This window comes from Pseudonaja textilis, chromosome 5 (genome assembly GCF_049901715.1).
Source record: "Pseudonaja textilis isolate UNSWEBS1 chromosome 5, rPseTex1.2, whole genome shotgun sequence".
Taxonomy (NCBI): Eukaryota; Metazoa; Chordata; class Lepidosauria; order Squamata; family Elapidae; genus Pseudonaja; species Pseudonaja textilis.
Window position 1 is genome coordinate 18,989,356 of NC_141994.1, and position 16,111 is coordinate 19,005,466.

Below are 16,111 nucleotides of genomic sequence, written 5' to 3' on the forward strand. Positions count from 1 at the left end.
TTTTCTGCATTTCCTTGTTTAGTTACTCTGCGGTGGGAGCTCTGTTCTTCCTTCCTTGGCATCTTAAAAATCTAGCAAACAAATCTGGAATCGTGGTGATCCTCTCTGCAAATTCTCTTAAGAGACCCAGACGGCTTTCTTGGTTTTAAATTAAGATTGTTGTCTTAGGTTTTGGAAGGGTCACACATTAATTATTATCACTGTTGTATTTCTCAGCACCTAGCCCCTTGTCCTTGTCTAGTACCGCCAACAAAAGCTACCTGTTCTGACCCAGCCTTAGCAAATAATGCTAGGCTGCTTACTTGCAAGTACAAACCAACCCCTTTTCGAACAGGGTAGGAAGAGTCTTTTATTCATGTGGATAAACACAAATCAAACATAATTAGTCCCAACAGACCAGGCCAAGAAATCTGAATTGCTTGCTCTATTCTAAAAGCGAACGATTCTCTGCAATAACCGGCCACTCCCAAACCCCCACTACAGGGACTAGCATCTATATTTGCTTTTCTCTGAGAGCTGGCTTATTGCCTTCCGTTGCCCTCCTCTCCTCTCCTCTCCTCTCTATGCATATGTGCATCTGCGATGGACCCCATCTGTTCCTACCCCTCACTCAGCTCGGGCCCCGAAGACAGTGGCCTCTCCACCTGGGGGTGGATGGAAGGCCTCAGCTCTGCCTCTGTCTTGGATGCTGTTTCCTTATCAGAGCCTCCCAAAGGCTCCGAAGCCGGCCCAGAATCTCCCCAACCTCCTTCTCGTCTGATTCTGCAGCTGTCTCTACTGGAAGCCTGTGGGCCACAACGCTCCCACTCCACTTTGAGATGTTTTGTTTTCCCCCAGGTTGTCCCAGGGCCTGATGCTCATCTGAGAGGAAAACATTGACCCCTAATCACCCAGCTGACGTCATGCTAAGGGAGGACTAGAACCTGCATCTCCTGCCCTTACCTTCTTCACTAGACCACATGGACTAAGAGGGAAGGGCCAGCCCCCAATCCCCCCAAGACTCTGGGGCTGAGGGAGAACTAGAACCCATGTCCATCCAGTTCTAGTTCACCACCATAATCACTACATCAGGGGTGTCAAACTCAAGGTCCGGGGGGGGGCAGATCAGGCCCACACGGTGCTTAGATCTGTCCCCACGGGGTTGCCCTGGAAACAGCAAAGGACTGGCCCGCTGTGCCTCTGCCAGAGAAAATGGAGCTTGGGAGGGCCATGGGCAGCCCTCGTGAGCTCCATTTTCGCTGGCATAGGGTTGCAGGAGGCCATCACAGCCAAAAACAAAGCTTACGGGGGCCATGGGCAGCCCTCCCTAGTTCTGTTTTTGCTGGCAGAAGGTTGCAGGAAGCCACTGCAGCCAAAAACTGAGCTCAGAAGCCCGTTTTCGCTAGCAGAGCGCGCAGGCCACCACAGGCGCCCCCAACACCAGTAACTTTGAGCTGGCCATGCCCACCCTGGCCACACCTACTCCGCCTCCCCGCCTCCCCGAGGTCAAACACAGCCCCGATGTGGCCCTCAATGAAATGGAGTTTGACACCCCTGGACTACATCATGCTGGCTTTCACAGTTACCTTCATTATAGAATAGAATAGAACAGAACAGAACAGAACAGAACAGAACAGAATAGAATTGAATTCTTTATTGGCCAAGTGTGATTGGACACACAAGGAATTTGTCTTGGTGCAAATGCTCTCAGTGTACATAAAAGATACATTCATCAAGAATCATAAGGTACAACATTTAATAATAGCCATAGGGTACAATAAGCAATCAAATCATACTAGGAAACAGTCCAGTGGTGGGATTCAATTTTTTTTACTACCGGTTCTATGGGTGTGTAGCTTGGTGGGCATGGCAGGGGAAGAATACTATAATATCTCCATTCCCACCCCACTCCAGGAGGAAGATTACTGCAAAATCCCCATTCCCTCCCCACCCCACTAACCTGCTTTCCAGCTCAGTTCTCCTGTGCAGGGCAACTAAAGAAGACCCAGCCGATCAGCTGGGACTTGGAAGGCAGAGAATAGATGGGAGCGGGGCCAGTCAGAGGTGGCATTTGCTGGTTCTCTGAACTATTCAAAATTTCTGCTATCGGTTCTCCAGAACTGGTCAGAACCTGCTGAAGACCACCTCTGAAACAGTCAATATAAATCGTAAGGATACAAGCGACAAAGTTAGTCCTACAGTCACAAGTGGGAGGGGATGGGTGATGAGGGATGAGAAGATTAACAGTAATAGTAGTGTAGACTGTAAATAGTTGGATAAATTATTGTGTGGTTTCTATGAGAAACCAATCAGATTTTTAAGATTAAAAAAACAAAATACTAATGCAAGCTTTCAAAACGAGTCCATTGAAGTCGGAATCCCTTGTGGGGGATTTTATCAGAAACCACCAAAATAAAATGAAATTAAAAAAAAAAAAACAGAAAATGTAATTGCATTGGAGAGACTGTATTCCTAGCCCCAGTTTAATTCGCCTGAGGACTGAAATGTTTTCTCAGAGTGGATAGAAGTGATTTTTTTTTCAACGTCATAAAATGGGGTTTTTGAACAGGTGGTAAATCTTGCAGTTATGAAATTATGGAAGAGCCCCACAAAAGCTGATTCAGTGTGCAGTGGCAGGGGGGAAAAAGAGTAATTCAGTGGTGTAGTATTAAGAAAGTAAGAGAAGCATCACTGAAAGTATTATAATGCTTTTAGGGATTGCTCACTCAGCTTTTGTTGTGGTTAGCCAGCAGCAGGTGTGGACGGTGGAGGAGAGCGAAGACTCAGATGAGGGGCCAGGACTACTTGGGAGTGGACTGCTGCCTTCAGAGATTGTGGGGGCTGGCAGCAGTGATGAGGAGGTTCCCGAGGAGCCTGTGCCAAGTGAGCATGCATGCAGGGTTGCTCACAGGAAAGAGCAGTTACAACAGCCTGGGCGACTGGGAGTAAGGCTGCAAGGTAATGGCCCCTCCCTCAAGTGGATAAAAGCCAGGTTTGAAGAAGCGTTCTTTGCAGAAGGCAAAGACGTTCTGAAACTCAGCCTCATGGACATTATAGTTAGTATTTGAATACTCTCGTAAACTAGTTCTTATCTCTGGGTTTTTGACAGCCTTGACAAACAACTTGGCAAGGCTCTATCTTGTCGGAGCTGATTAGTTGGAAGCAGCCTTTTATCTGTGAAGAAACAGAATTCGTGGATTAAACCTTACTTAAAAGGTGGGGGAAGCTTCAGGGAAAATATTGCTGAAGAGAAAGAGTTGGTCAAAACCCAGGTATTTCATTGGCTCTTGATGTCATCCATCCCACTTAGTTTAATTAGCAAAGACAGACTCCCCTGGTCCATTTCTTTCTTTCTTTTTTTTTTACAAGAGTATATTTTACTGAGAACAAAGTGGTTACAGATGAGAGCAAGGCAGAATCTGTTAGCATGGCATGAAAAGGATGCAATAAGTTCCCCCTTTTTCCCTGGCCAATTGCCTAGTTTTCACTCAATGTCCAATTAACAGATAATCAGAGTTGGAAGGGACCTTGTAGGTCATCTAGTCCAACCCCCCGTCCAAGCGGGAGACCCTATACCATTTTTGACAGATGGCAGTCCAATCTCTTCTTGAAAGTCTCAAGTGATGGCGCTCCCACAACTTCTGAAGGCAAAGCTGTTCCATGGGTTGATTGTTCTCACTGTCAGAAAGTTTCTCCTTATTTCCAGGTTGAATCTCTCCTTGATCAGTTTCCATCCATTATTCCTTGTCTGGCTTACAGGGGTTTTAGAAAATAACTTGACCCCTTCTTCCTCTCTGTGGCAGCCCTCCAAATATTGGAAGGCTGCTATCATGTCTCCCCTGGTCCTTCTCTTCACTAGACTAGCCAGGCCCTGTTCCTGCAACCGTTCGTTGTATGTTTTAGCCTCCAGTCCCCTAATCATCCTGGTTGCTCTTTGTATTTTTCTAGTTTCAACATCTTTTTTATAGTGTGGTGACCAAAACTGGGTGCAGTATTCTAGCTGTGGTCTTACTAAGGTTTTATAGAGTGGTATTAGTACTTCCCTTGATCTTGACTGTATCCCTCTGTTAATACAATTTAGGATTGCATTAGCTTTTTTGGCTGCTGCTGCTGCACACTGCTGGCTCCTATTTAGCTGGTTGTCCACAAAGACTCCAAGATGCCTCTCACAGTTACTGCTATTGAGCCTGGTTTCACCCAGTCTATTTGTGTACTTTTGGTTATTCTTGCCTAAGTGTAAGACTTTACTTTTCTCTACACTGAATTCCAATTAAAATTCTCAGGTTGTTCTGGAGAGAGCCAGGGGTGGGCTGCTGGGGGTTGGCGGGGGTTCGGGAGAGCCCCCTAGCTAAGATTCTGTGCAGTTCAGAGAACCCCCAAACCCCATTCCTGGATGGCCCTGCCCCACCCACCCCCACCCCTCCCAGGACTCCCCACGCAGCCTGTTTTGGATGCATGTAAGTGCAGGACACGTAGAGGTTCAGGGAGAGTGTGAAAAACAGGCCTGCCGGAAGTTCGGGAAGTCTGGAAATGGGCCCGTTTCCGGCTTCCAGAGAGCCTCCGGAGCCCGGGGAAGGCACAAATGCCCCCCTCCGCTGTGGTGCAGGAGGCTGGCTAGGCCACACCCACCATGGCCACGCCCACCCAGCAACCGGGCAGAGAACCCCTTGCTAAAATTTTTGAACCCTACCCCTGAGGAGAGACCCTGCATTCATGCCTTTCTCATCTCTGCGTTCCTTTTGCTGACCTTGCGTTGGATTGGCGCGATTCACAATCAAGGGCTGACACGGTTTCAATCCCAACCCCCTTTAACCACCCACATTCCGATCTCTCCCCTTCTCCCCCACAATTCCCCAGACAGCTTTTTCCCTAGATGGCATTGCCCCTTCAAACCTGTGGTCCACGCTTCCTCTCGTTCCCATATCATGTCAAAGTAGACATGGAGACGGAGTCTGTTGTTATGGAGAGCAACTAGGAGGGCCTCAATGTTGGGTGTAACTGGAGAAGGAATGAAGGAAGGGATACGGCAGGGAATTCTTAACAGAATAACAGAGCTGGAAAGGACCTTGGAGGTCTTCTAGCCCAACCCACTGCTTCGGCAGGAGACCCTATACCCGTGATGGCAAACCTATGGCACATGTGCCACAGATGGCATGCAGAGACATTTGTACCGGCACGCAAACTGCAGGCAAACTTACCTCACTGTGCATGTGCGTGCCTCACAGCTGATTTTCGCCCAGTTTGAGGCCTTTTTCAGCCTCCCAAAGGCTTGAGGAAGGCTTCTGCAGGCTTCTACAAGCTTTGTAAGCCGAAATCTAGCCCCGTTTCGTCACTTCCGGTTTTTTGTGAAAATACCGGAAGTGACAAAATGGGGCTAGATTTCGGCCTACAAAGCTTATAGAAGCCTGCAGAAGCCTTCCTCAAGCCTTTGGGAGGCCGAAAAAGGCCTCAAACCAGCCGAAAATCAGCTGTGATGCGCAGTGAGTTAAGAGGGTGGCGGGGGTTGGGTGAGTGGGGATTGTGCGTGCATGCGTAGGGGACATGGGGGGGCACGCATTGCCTTGCTGGCGCATTGCCAGCAAGTGCAAGCATGCAACCGTGTGCACAATTTTTGACAAAGGAGCCCCAAAAGGTTAGCCACCACTGCCCTATACAACAGACAACAGACCATCTAGTCTCTTCTTAAAAACTGCCAGTGATGGAGCCCCCACAACTTGTGGAGGGAAGCTGTTCGACTGGTTGATTGTCCACACTGTTAGAAAATTCCTCTTTAATTCCAGGTTGCTTGTCTCCTTGATTAGTTTCCAACTGTTATTTCTTGTCCTGCCCTTCAGGTGCTTGGAGAATAGCTTGACTCCCTGTTCTTTGGGGCAGCCCCTCAAATACTGCTATTATTATGTCACCCCCTAGTTCTTCTTTTCTTTAGACTAGCCAGAGCCAAAAACCCGCAGCCGTTCTTCATATGGTTTAGTCTCCAAGCCTTTGAGCATCTTAGTTGCTCTTCTCTGAACTTTTTCCAAAGCCTCAACATCTTTTTTGTAGTGTGGTGACCAAAATTGGTTGCAGTGTCCCAGGTGTTTGTCTTACTAGGGTTTTTGTAAAGCGGCACTAACACTTCACGTGATATACAACCCAGGATTGTATTAGCCTTTTTTGGCTGCTGCTGCACACTGCTTACTCAGTGCTTTACAGCCCTCTCTAAGGAGTTTACACAATCAGCTTCTCTCCTTGATTAGTTTCCATCCATTGTTTCTTGTCTTGCCTTCCTTTGGAAAATAGGTTGACACCTTCCCCCTGCCCCCACCCCCCGCTCTTCTTTGTGTCTCTTTTCTCCCGAGGCTGAAAATATCCACTGCAAAAACTCCACACTGGCAACAAGAAGGGCATCCAGCCAGGAAATACTCAGCTCCATTCCGTTACCTCGACTCCACCCCGCAAGGGTTATTAAACTACAAACAACAAGAGAGTTGGAAGGGATCTTGTAGGTCATCTAGTCCAACCTCTGCTCAAGCAGAAAAACCTATGTGGAAGCCCATCCTCCTTTTTCCATGCTGCCTTGTTTTTTTTAAAAAAACCATCATGGGCCGCCAAAGATTTTCAGCGTATCTGACTCCGTCCTTTTTTCTGCAGAGTTTGCATTCGCTGAGCATGTGCAGCTTCCTGTTTTAAGCAACAGGACTCAATTGTCTTATTTTAGTACATGCTGTTACTTCCTTAAAATAACCCCAAAGTCAGCTTATTCGTTTCTGAATAAGAGACAAATGGCTGTTTAGCTGAGCTCAGCCCTTGATCACATCCAGCTTTCTTAGCAGCAGATGGGAATAGCTTTGTTTCTTTTTTCCAGGCTAGTCTCTCCGGTTCCCCAGACTCTGCTGCATGCCAGGATTAATCTGGTTTAAATTCTGGCAATCAGTTGAAGTTGGCTTTGGTGCTGCCACCTACTGTAAAACTTGTACTTTGCTTAGAATAAGGATGAAATTTATCGAATAATGGATGGAATAACATGATAAAATTGCACGTGACAGATAAAAGCAATATGTGTAATGAATATAGAAACGAAATAAGAATCTTAGATAATATTGTAAAACAAGACATGAGAATATGTTAAGAAAAATGAAGTAAGTTAAGAAGATATGAACTGGAACTGGATAAAATAGGTATAATGAAATTAATATTTGAGAATATTTAAAGGAAAATAGAGTAAGTAATAATGTGATATGAAATTGAATAAGATGAATATGTAACTATGGTCATGTTTGTATTGAAATACAAAAATCTGGAACCACACTGTTTGCCAAAAGAGATGTTTTTTAAAATAAAAAAATAAAAAAATTATGTTTTAAAAAAACTTGTACTTTGCCATTTTTATTCTATTGTGCTGAAAAAAGTTAGAAATCAGTGTTTTTCTTCTTTTCCCCCCTAACCCACCCTTTTTGCTTTCCTCCTTTTTATTTGCATTTTATGCTATATTACAAAATGTAATAAAAATTAATAATTATTATACACATGATTATTCGCATGTATCCAACTTCCACTGCAATCCAGAGTCCTTTCCATTAACCATGTATCACTGACATGATAGACATATACATTTGAAATTTGTCATACACAACCCTAATTTTTCTGTCTCCCGCACTGATGTTACTTAGCAAAATGTTTAAGAGTCTAAAAGATAACCCAGACTACAACATCAACTACTGGCTCAGTGAGTGCGTGTTTTGCATTTCAAATGCATTTGTCTGTTCCGCCACATTTCTAGTCTTTCCGCCACTGATCATTTCAAGAGATTTTGTCTCTCTCAGACCCCTTCACTGAATGAACTGAGTAATAGAGGAGAGAATATTACTTGATTACAATAATTACCTAGGAACAAGACCGGTTGCCACAAAATCTGATCCCACCAAGTATAATTTATGTGAGATGCAATTCTCCGCATACTTAGCACACATGGAAATGTGCTGCTAAATTCAGAGTAACATTTTGGAACAGAAAGCTTTCGAATCTTCTCATACAGCCAGGTCATAATTCATAGGTGCTGTTCTTTAAACAGCTTTGGCAAAGATTTTGCTTAGTGGAACCAAGCAAACCGAACTCACTTCTATCCTCCAGCAGCCCATCCTGACCTCTGGGATTCTGCTGTGTAATAGATGGGAGTTAAACTTCCTGTTAGGACCAACCTGGCTTTAATATCTTAAGTCTCTAACAAACATAGGACAGCGAACCAGCAAAAGGTTTGCCTTTTCTCTGATACTTAAGTCGGTTGATATTAGCTTTTCTTAGAGCTATTGGTTTTATTTATCAAATTTATAGAGTTGCCTCTTCGCCCAAAGTGGGTGGCACACAATAAAATTATTTAAAAAAACACAAGTTATAAAGCTTCATATTAATAAATATCCTATATCAGACAACCAGAGGGATAAAAATGGCCTTTTCAACAATAAGAGTCACCTGTAAAAGGTTGTAAAATCAGATTTGGTCACGCTTTACAGCTATCACCACCTATTAGCGTAATTGCCACTCAATTTCAGTCATCACAGGAGGACTACCTTAATGCCATTACACAGAGACCTAATTTAACTGCTATACCTTACTTTTTCCATTTATTAGCCTGGATCTCTTAAGCCATCGATGCACTGAATAGATTTTCGGACCAAATGTATTATTAAAAAAATCAATTTATTTATTACAACTCCATTTATGGTAATAATAAGTGAAAAAAAAGGATGAGGATCTTTATACAAGAGTTATGTACAGCTTGCAAGTAAAACATTCTTTTATTTTACAGTACAAACATTAGCGATTCGAGTGAACTGGGCTGACCAAATGTTGGTCGTCATCATATATCCTTGCAAAGCACCAATCATACAGACATTTATGAACGTATTATTTGGGTTTAAAAAAAGAAGACGACAGTGACAAAGTTTAAAAGTTACAAAAACAAAGCAAGAACATTCAAAGGTTAAAAAGCAGCACAGGATCCTTCACATAGAGCAGGGGTGGGTAACTGTAGTCCCTTTCTGGACTTCAACTCCCAGAATTCCTGAGCCAGCATGGAGAATTCTGGGAGTTGAAGTCCACAAGTTATTTAGGGGCCATAGTTGCCCAACCCTGATTTAAAGACAAGTTTTGCTTCAGCTCCCAGCAGTCTCTTTGCTCAGAGTTTTTTCACCGTTTCCCCCAAATTGTTTTTTTTTTTTAAAAAATGGCACAATTGAACAGGAAGACCAGACTTCATTTTCATTTGGGGTTGGGGACAGGGAGGAGTCTGGTCTTCCTTTCTTAGTTTGTTTAATTTTGGTGTTAAAAAGGGAATTTTTTAAACAGCCGTTTTCCATGGACAGCCTTGGTTGAAAATATTTGCAATATAAAAAGTGGGCCCTGGGATCAAATTAACCAGGACCTTTAACTCATCTATCAATGTAAAACACAAATCCTCCTTTGTAGCCTCATTCAGCACAAAACTGGATGAATCAGAACACACTTGATAATTCCTATGAGGTATTTCTTAATAGATTTGATTATGAATTAAACTTCCTAACCTGCCTATGTTTGGGACACGGGCTGAAACATTCCATTTTCCATTTATAAAAAAAAATAAAATCCATTCCTTTATAAAGATTTAACCACTGGTCAAGCTGTTTTGATTACTCCTTTTATACTTTAAAAGTATTTCACACATTTAAACCCCTTAAGTAAAATGCAGCAATGTTGTTAAGCATGCTTCCGTGGATTTTTACAGGTCATTTTTACTTAAAGCAATTAAAAATAATAATTCGAAGTGTTTTTTTAAACATTTAGTTTTTTTTGTTAATTGTTGCAGAAAGTGTCCCGTGTGTGTGTGTGTGTGTGTGTGTGTGTGTGTGTGTGTGATTTTAAGAAAGAGCATTTTAAAACCAACCAAAGCTTCCTAAAACTAGTTGTCCTCGCTTTATGTCTTCACCGAAGCAAACTAATCACTTTTTAGAATGCGAGAGAATATGAGGAGGTGCAAAATGTTGAAATAAGGTACCACAACTTTCCTTGCCTATGGACCTGCAGCTATCACACATCTGATACGCAACTAAAATTGTGGCCTATTGAAGATTTTCAAGGAGTGGCAATAAATGAGGAGACACACGCACAGCCACACCAAGACACATTATCTGCAAAGGTGGCTGCAAAAGTATACTACTTTTATAGCCTTTGATATGACCAGACTAATCAAATTCATTATGGTGGCCGCAAAGGGTTAGTAGGCCTCTTTTTCAGTGCATCTTGATGCCTGCCTTTCTTAAAAGTCTGAGGATTAATCTACCAAGTTTTCTGAGCTTGGCTGCCCGCTGAGGGTATGTCCCAGCCTGAGGAAAACATCAAGAACCCAACAATTCAGGTCTGACCTATTTGTATCTCTAGTATTGGAATGGTTCTGTTATTGGGCTCTGCAGCTTACGTTTCCCTGCTGGGATGAAATTGTTATTGCGAGAAACAAGAAATTACGGAGAACAGGAGGAAACCTAGTTATTTGCCTATTTACAGGCAAATCAAGCCTTTAAGGAAGATACTGTTTCGTTACATTTGCATGGCACCATCCCAACAGGAGGTAAACCTTGGGAATCCTTTGCCTCTAACGGAGGCAACTTCTGAGTCACAAAGCCATTAAACAAGTTTTGGAGATCCTTGATGCGAGTCAAGTCAACGTCATATAATTCTATATATATATGGTTTTTGAAAGTCCACATATCCCTAATCAATACAGCAATGAGAACACTTAGTTACAGTACTCTGTATTTATAAACGACTTGTGCCCCAAAATCTGATAAAGGTTATCAAAGTGAGGTCAATCTTATCTTCCAGGGACTGTTTAAAACCTCTGCATGTTCTTCAGTCCCAAAGTTTGCAATTCAGAGCATCCTTAATAAAAGTTTCAGCGGCTCCCTGTCTGCTTTACAAAAATAGCTGAAAACCGGTAACATTGGAGTGTTTCTCACATTTTTTTCAGTAATGTAAAACGAAGACAACTGAGCAACCTTTTTTTTTAATATTACCAAGTTAAAAAAAAAAATTAAAAGAGCTGAGAAATATTTTGACAAAGAGGAGGTTCAAAAACGGGCATTCACAGTGGTTCAGGCTTAAGGATGGAAGTTCTGCCAGATAGCAGGAAGCGGCAGGTTGAGGTCACACGCTGCAAACTCTGGCTAACTCCAAGTGAGAAGCAGCATTTCCAATCAAGGATGCAGCCAGACCGACCAAAAAAAAAGGAGTGTTTGTAAGTTTCTTGATTAAAGGGGATGGTGGGAAATAATAGCACGATTTAAAATACAAAGCTGCACGTGGCGATTCAGTGCATGTAGAATCACTGAACGAACTGCAAGAGTACATGTTCTCTTTTACATTAAACTAAGAAGCCAACGTTCACTTTCATAAATATGCCACCTATGTGTTTTACTCTTTGTGTGATTTAAATAAAAAAAAAATAGGGCTCCTCTTTTGGGGCACTGAAGCCTACTGAAAAGCTGGGAGGGAAGTTTTTCAGAGGTAATTACCCTTGTCTCTGGTCTGAAAACACCAATGACGTGGTAGGAGAACTAATCCGATTGTACTGGCAGAAAGAAATGAAAATCATTTCTCGCATACACCCATTTCTCTCTTTCTCTCTCTCTCTCTCTCACACACACACACTCACTCACTCACAAAGAGCCTGTTCACCAAGGACTCAGACCCTGGGATTCTACGCAAGTAAGGAAGAAGCAGAGACCCCCAATGGTATTATCTGCTCCCTCTCCTGTTAGCAACAAAAAGGAAAATATTGGCAACAGAAGCAAAATCCCACAATTTTTGGAAGAAGAAGAGAACACGCCAATCCCTCCTCACTGAAATGGATGACTTTCCCAATCTTGCATCTTGTGTCAGGGAAGGGGTGTGTGCGTGGCCTAGCTAGGGCACTTTCTCCTCACTGGATGGCTGCTTCATAAGAAGCCACACGTTTTCCTGGGCTTGCAACGGGGTCCCCGCAGGCTCAGGGGAGCACGCGGCTGAGTCCAATAGGGTGCAGTCAGGTTGTTCCCAGGGCTCCTTAACTCAAATGTGTGTTTTTCTGGGACTCGGTGGCTGCTCCCCAAGTCCAGGAAAAGGCACCGTTTCCTGAAGGAATTGTTAGGAGGTAGGGGAGGTGCCCCCTGTCCAGATCTCAAGCATCTTTGTCTACTTTGGATCCAACTACAAGACGTTTCTACAGCCTGGGGACAAAACCACATGCAACACAATGATGGAACTTCAAAATAGGGACAAAGAGCTGGTAACATAGAACATCTGGGACCAATTTCAGGGGTGGGAGTTCCAGGTAGTGCTCAGAAGCGTGGGTGAGCATGAATTGAGTGCCCCGACCGCTCCGTTTTTGTAGAAAACCAAGTTCTTGGTGTACCGCGCTATCTCAACGGCTTTCCTCAAGCTTAATTTAATTGCTCACCTGTCAGAATAAAAAACATTAAGTTACTCAGCTCTTTGCAGATATTTTTAAATGATGCTTTGTGGCGCAGGTCCTTTCATTTTTTTCTTTGTTTTTTTTCCTTCCTCTTTGAAAAAAAAAACCCACTTCCTTCTTCTTTGTCTTTCTTTTTTTTGATATTTGGCTCATCGAACATCATCGTCTCTGGGTCCTTCCGTTTCCTTACGTGCTCAGTCCCTTCACGGATTTAAGGCATCTTCTTGGGTTCCATTTGGAAAAATAATAATTAAAAAAAACTTTGTATACAAACTTCTTTAAAAAAATTTTTTTCTTATGTCACAAAGCAGCAATTTCTGTTTTAGGAAAAATATATAAATAACCTCTTTGTTCCCTCCCTCTCCCCATTCTACAAAAGGCAACCTCCCCAGGTCAAATATTTTAACTGTACATAGAGACTCTGCCCCCCATGTCCTCAACAAGGGCAAGTGACACTATTTACACAGCTGAGCTGGACGCGGTTGAAGGGCGGGGGGCTTCCCTCACGAGGAATCGGTACAAGGAGAAGGTGGCGGTGGGTAGAGGTGGTGCGTGTAGCTCCGCTCTGTGTATGGGGAGGGCGGGCAGCTCTCATAGTTCTCCTCGGCGGACAAGTACTGGCTGCGTGGGGTTGGTGGTGGTGGCGTGGGCTCCGAATCGTAGTTGAGGTCGCTGGCATAGCCTTTGCCCCCCATGACCATCACTCGACGGCTGGGCGCGTAGTCGCTGTCACAGACGTCGGTGCTGCACGGGGTTGTGGGAGGGGCAAAATGGCGGTAGCTGTACGGCCTGTAACTGGGGAGAAAACATTAAGAGGCGTGTGAGCATCAACACCCGAAAACAGCCAAAGGTCTTCTCGAGCCATGTGACGTTGTCATCTGTTGCCATCACCAAGGAAGTAGGACATGTCCCAAAGGTGCTTTTTTCTCAAGAGGCAACTGGACTTTCTGGTTTTTCTTTGAGGACGTTTCGCTTCTCCTCCAGGAAGCTTCTTCGGCTCTGACTGGATGGTGGGGAACCAAAGAAGCTTCTTGGAGGAGAAGCGAAATGTCTTCAGAGGAAAACCAGAAAGTCCGGCTACCTCTTGAAAAAAAAAAAAAAAAGCACCTTTGGGACAACCATGACCCGGATGACTGAGAATCTCTGTAGACATTCAAGGAGGACATGATTTTTGGATCAACTTCCTCTTACAGAATGGGGGGCTCTTATATGAGATGGAAGGTGGCTCCATGTATGTCCTCCATCAAGCAGGCTTCCAAAAACTGCTTCCTATTTTCATGGTTGCTGAACCAGCAATCAAGACAGAAGAATTTCGTGCCTTCTACAGAGAGCCTGGCTCCTTCTTTTCTCCAGATGCAACACACATCGCTGGCAGAAAATGTCCTGAACCTATCGGGCAAGCAGCACAAAATTCAGGCTGGGGACATGCGGCCTTACCTGTACGATCTGTGCGTCGAAGGACTGTTGGACGAATAACCAAATTCCATTGTGTAGCGGGAATCCTCTGTTGCTGGTGATGGAGGAGGGTTCAAAATCTTTAAAGGGAGCATAGAAGGAGTGTCAGCTTCTAGAGAAGCAGCGTATTTGTTCCAAGGAAATATTTTTCTCCACACCAGGAAGGCATCCGCACTGAACACCAAACTGAAGTTGACTCATATATACTACAGTGCTGCTTTTGGAGAGGTATTTTCTTTTTGCTTATCACATTTAAATCTAGATGTGAGAAGCACATATTCTTCATAAATAAAATTTAAACTGACCAGTAGAGTATTTTGTTCACCACAGCCAAAAATCTTCCATCAATATACAAATTAAACCTTTTAGATTAGCCAGGATTCCATTCAATTACTCCACTGGATCTCCACAATCACCCTGGAGTTCCCACAATGATCAATAGATGCCATAACAATCAGTATCACAGCGTCCTTCCCACAAGGATGCTTAAGAATTCTCCCCTTATTCCTGAAATTTTAAGTAAATACTCTGATTTGAACTTTTGAAAAGAGTATATAAACAAGATATATTTTGGATTTCACATTTGGGGTAACTTTCTCGGCACAACCACCCAAACCAAAGTGGAAAGTACCAAAAGGCCTTTTAGTGGTTTTTCTGACCAAGAGGTCACAGTCTTCCTTCTGCAAGACTGAACTGGGAAGCCAGGAAAAACAATTGTTAAGTTTCCGCTAAGATCTTTGATTGGTGCCCTTTGTTCATTGTTAATTGGTTCAGGTTTGGATTTCTGTAATCTAAAATTTGACCGTGTATTCTAATGGTCTGGGAAGAGTAAGCAAGCAAGCGACTAAAGAAATAGGGAAGGAAGAAGGGAGGAGGGAGGGGAGAGAGGAAGGAAATAAGGAAGGAGGAAGGGAAGAAGGAAATAGGAAGGAAGGAAGGAAGGGAGAGGAGGAAGGAAGGAAATAGGGAGGGAGGGAGGAAGGAAGGAAGAAGGAAGGAAAGAAAGAATATAAATAATGAAGAATGTGCCCTTCATCATAAAATGCTGCCAATAAAGGGAAGTGGTCTAGGGCAACATGGTTAATCCCAACTTTTCATGCAAACTTAAGCTCACATTTTCTCCCGTGTTATTTATATGGTTCCATCAACTTTACTGAATTGCTTCAGTTTGGGCTGATAATCAATCTTTCAGATTTAGATTTTTAAAAAAGCCTCTTACTGGAGGGAAGTAGGTTCCTTTGATGCTGGAGGAGCTGCTGGAAGACGCCCCAGTGACGTGAGCTCGGTCATACGGTGGGCCGCTGCTTCCTGCCATGATGCTAAGTGAACTGATCACAGATTTACCGCGGGACATTCCTAAAGAAAACCAAGGGAATTCAGTTAAAGACTTAAGAGGAAGAGATACGTAGTTAAGCCTCACGTCCAACCTAATTTAACAGGTGTCCTGTTTACTTTATGATCACAGTGACCCAGAGGCCATTCTGAAGATGTATTTCCCAGGACCAATGGGGGCATTCTGGGGAAGGAGACAACTTGAGACCACAAAAAAGATGTGACTGAAGAATCTGTTTGCCCTCCCCTCTAATCTTACACACTAAAGAAGAGATGCAATTACACTTTCGCCTTCCCAAATGCAAGTCACAAATCTGCACCCTTTTTACAAGATTCCCAGCCACGTTGGACATTTTCTTAACAAGCAAAAGGCCTGTTGGATTTCTCCACAAAAATGATCTTGCTTTAATTTCCTTTCCAGTTAACCAAGGCAGCCCTGGCATTATGATTATCAGGATTATATCACGGCTCTGTAGCCTATGGTTGTGGTTGGTCCCTTTCGCTAGGAGATTGCCTACCTCTTTTCTTCGGTCCAATATTTCATTTCCACCTGAAACCAGGGTGGACACGGTTGGATCGGCCTTCCCTCCATTCCAGAGATTGATGGACAGATAATCCCTGAGCTCTTTTAGTCACTGTTTACAATTTTGCATATTGCTTGAAGAATGATGGTGAAAAACTTAGAATCAACTCTTACAGCTATTGCAATGCTATCAGTGGCCATAATAAATTCTCAACAAAAATGAAAACGGCTGGAGTAGGTGTACATTATCTGTGCAAAAATTTGGCAGATAACCAGCTACTACTTGCACTGCTACTCCTCCCAGATAGATTTTGGACATCTTTTGATGCGCACCCACAAGGTAGTCCTCAACTTATGACCGG

The 16,111-nt window shown here is 43.6% G+C and overlaps 1 protein-coding gene across 1 annotated transcript in view; it reads right to left on the bottom strand.

Moving 5' to 3' along the window:
* Positions 1-8,636: 8,636 nt before the first annotated feature.
* The window catches only part of LRP6 (LDL receptor related protein 6), a 72,780-nt gene continuing 65,305 nt past the window's right edge, over positions 8,637-16,111 (bottom strand). Inside the window, exons 21-23 of the mRNA XM_026702188.2 lie at positions 15,114-15,250; positions 13,877-13,974; positions 8,637-13,234 (exon numbers count right to left, since the gene is read on the bottom strand). Coding sequence (XP_026557973.1) covers positions 12,943-13,234; positions 13,877-13,974; positions 15,114-15,250 — 527 coding nt within the window. The 3' untranslated portion in view covers positions 8,637-12,942. The remainder of the gene's footprint in view (positions 13,235-13,876; positions 13,975-15,113; positions 15,251-16,111) is intronic.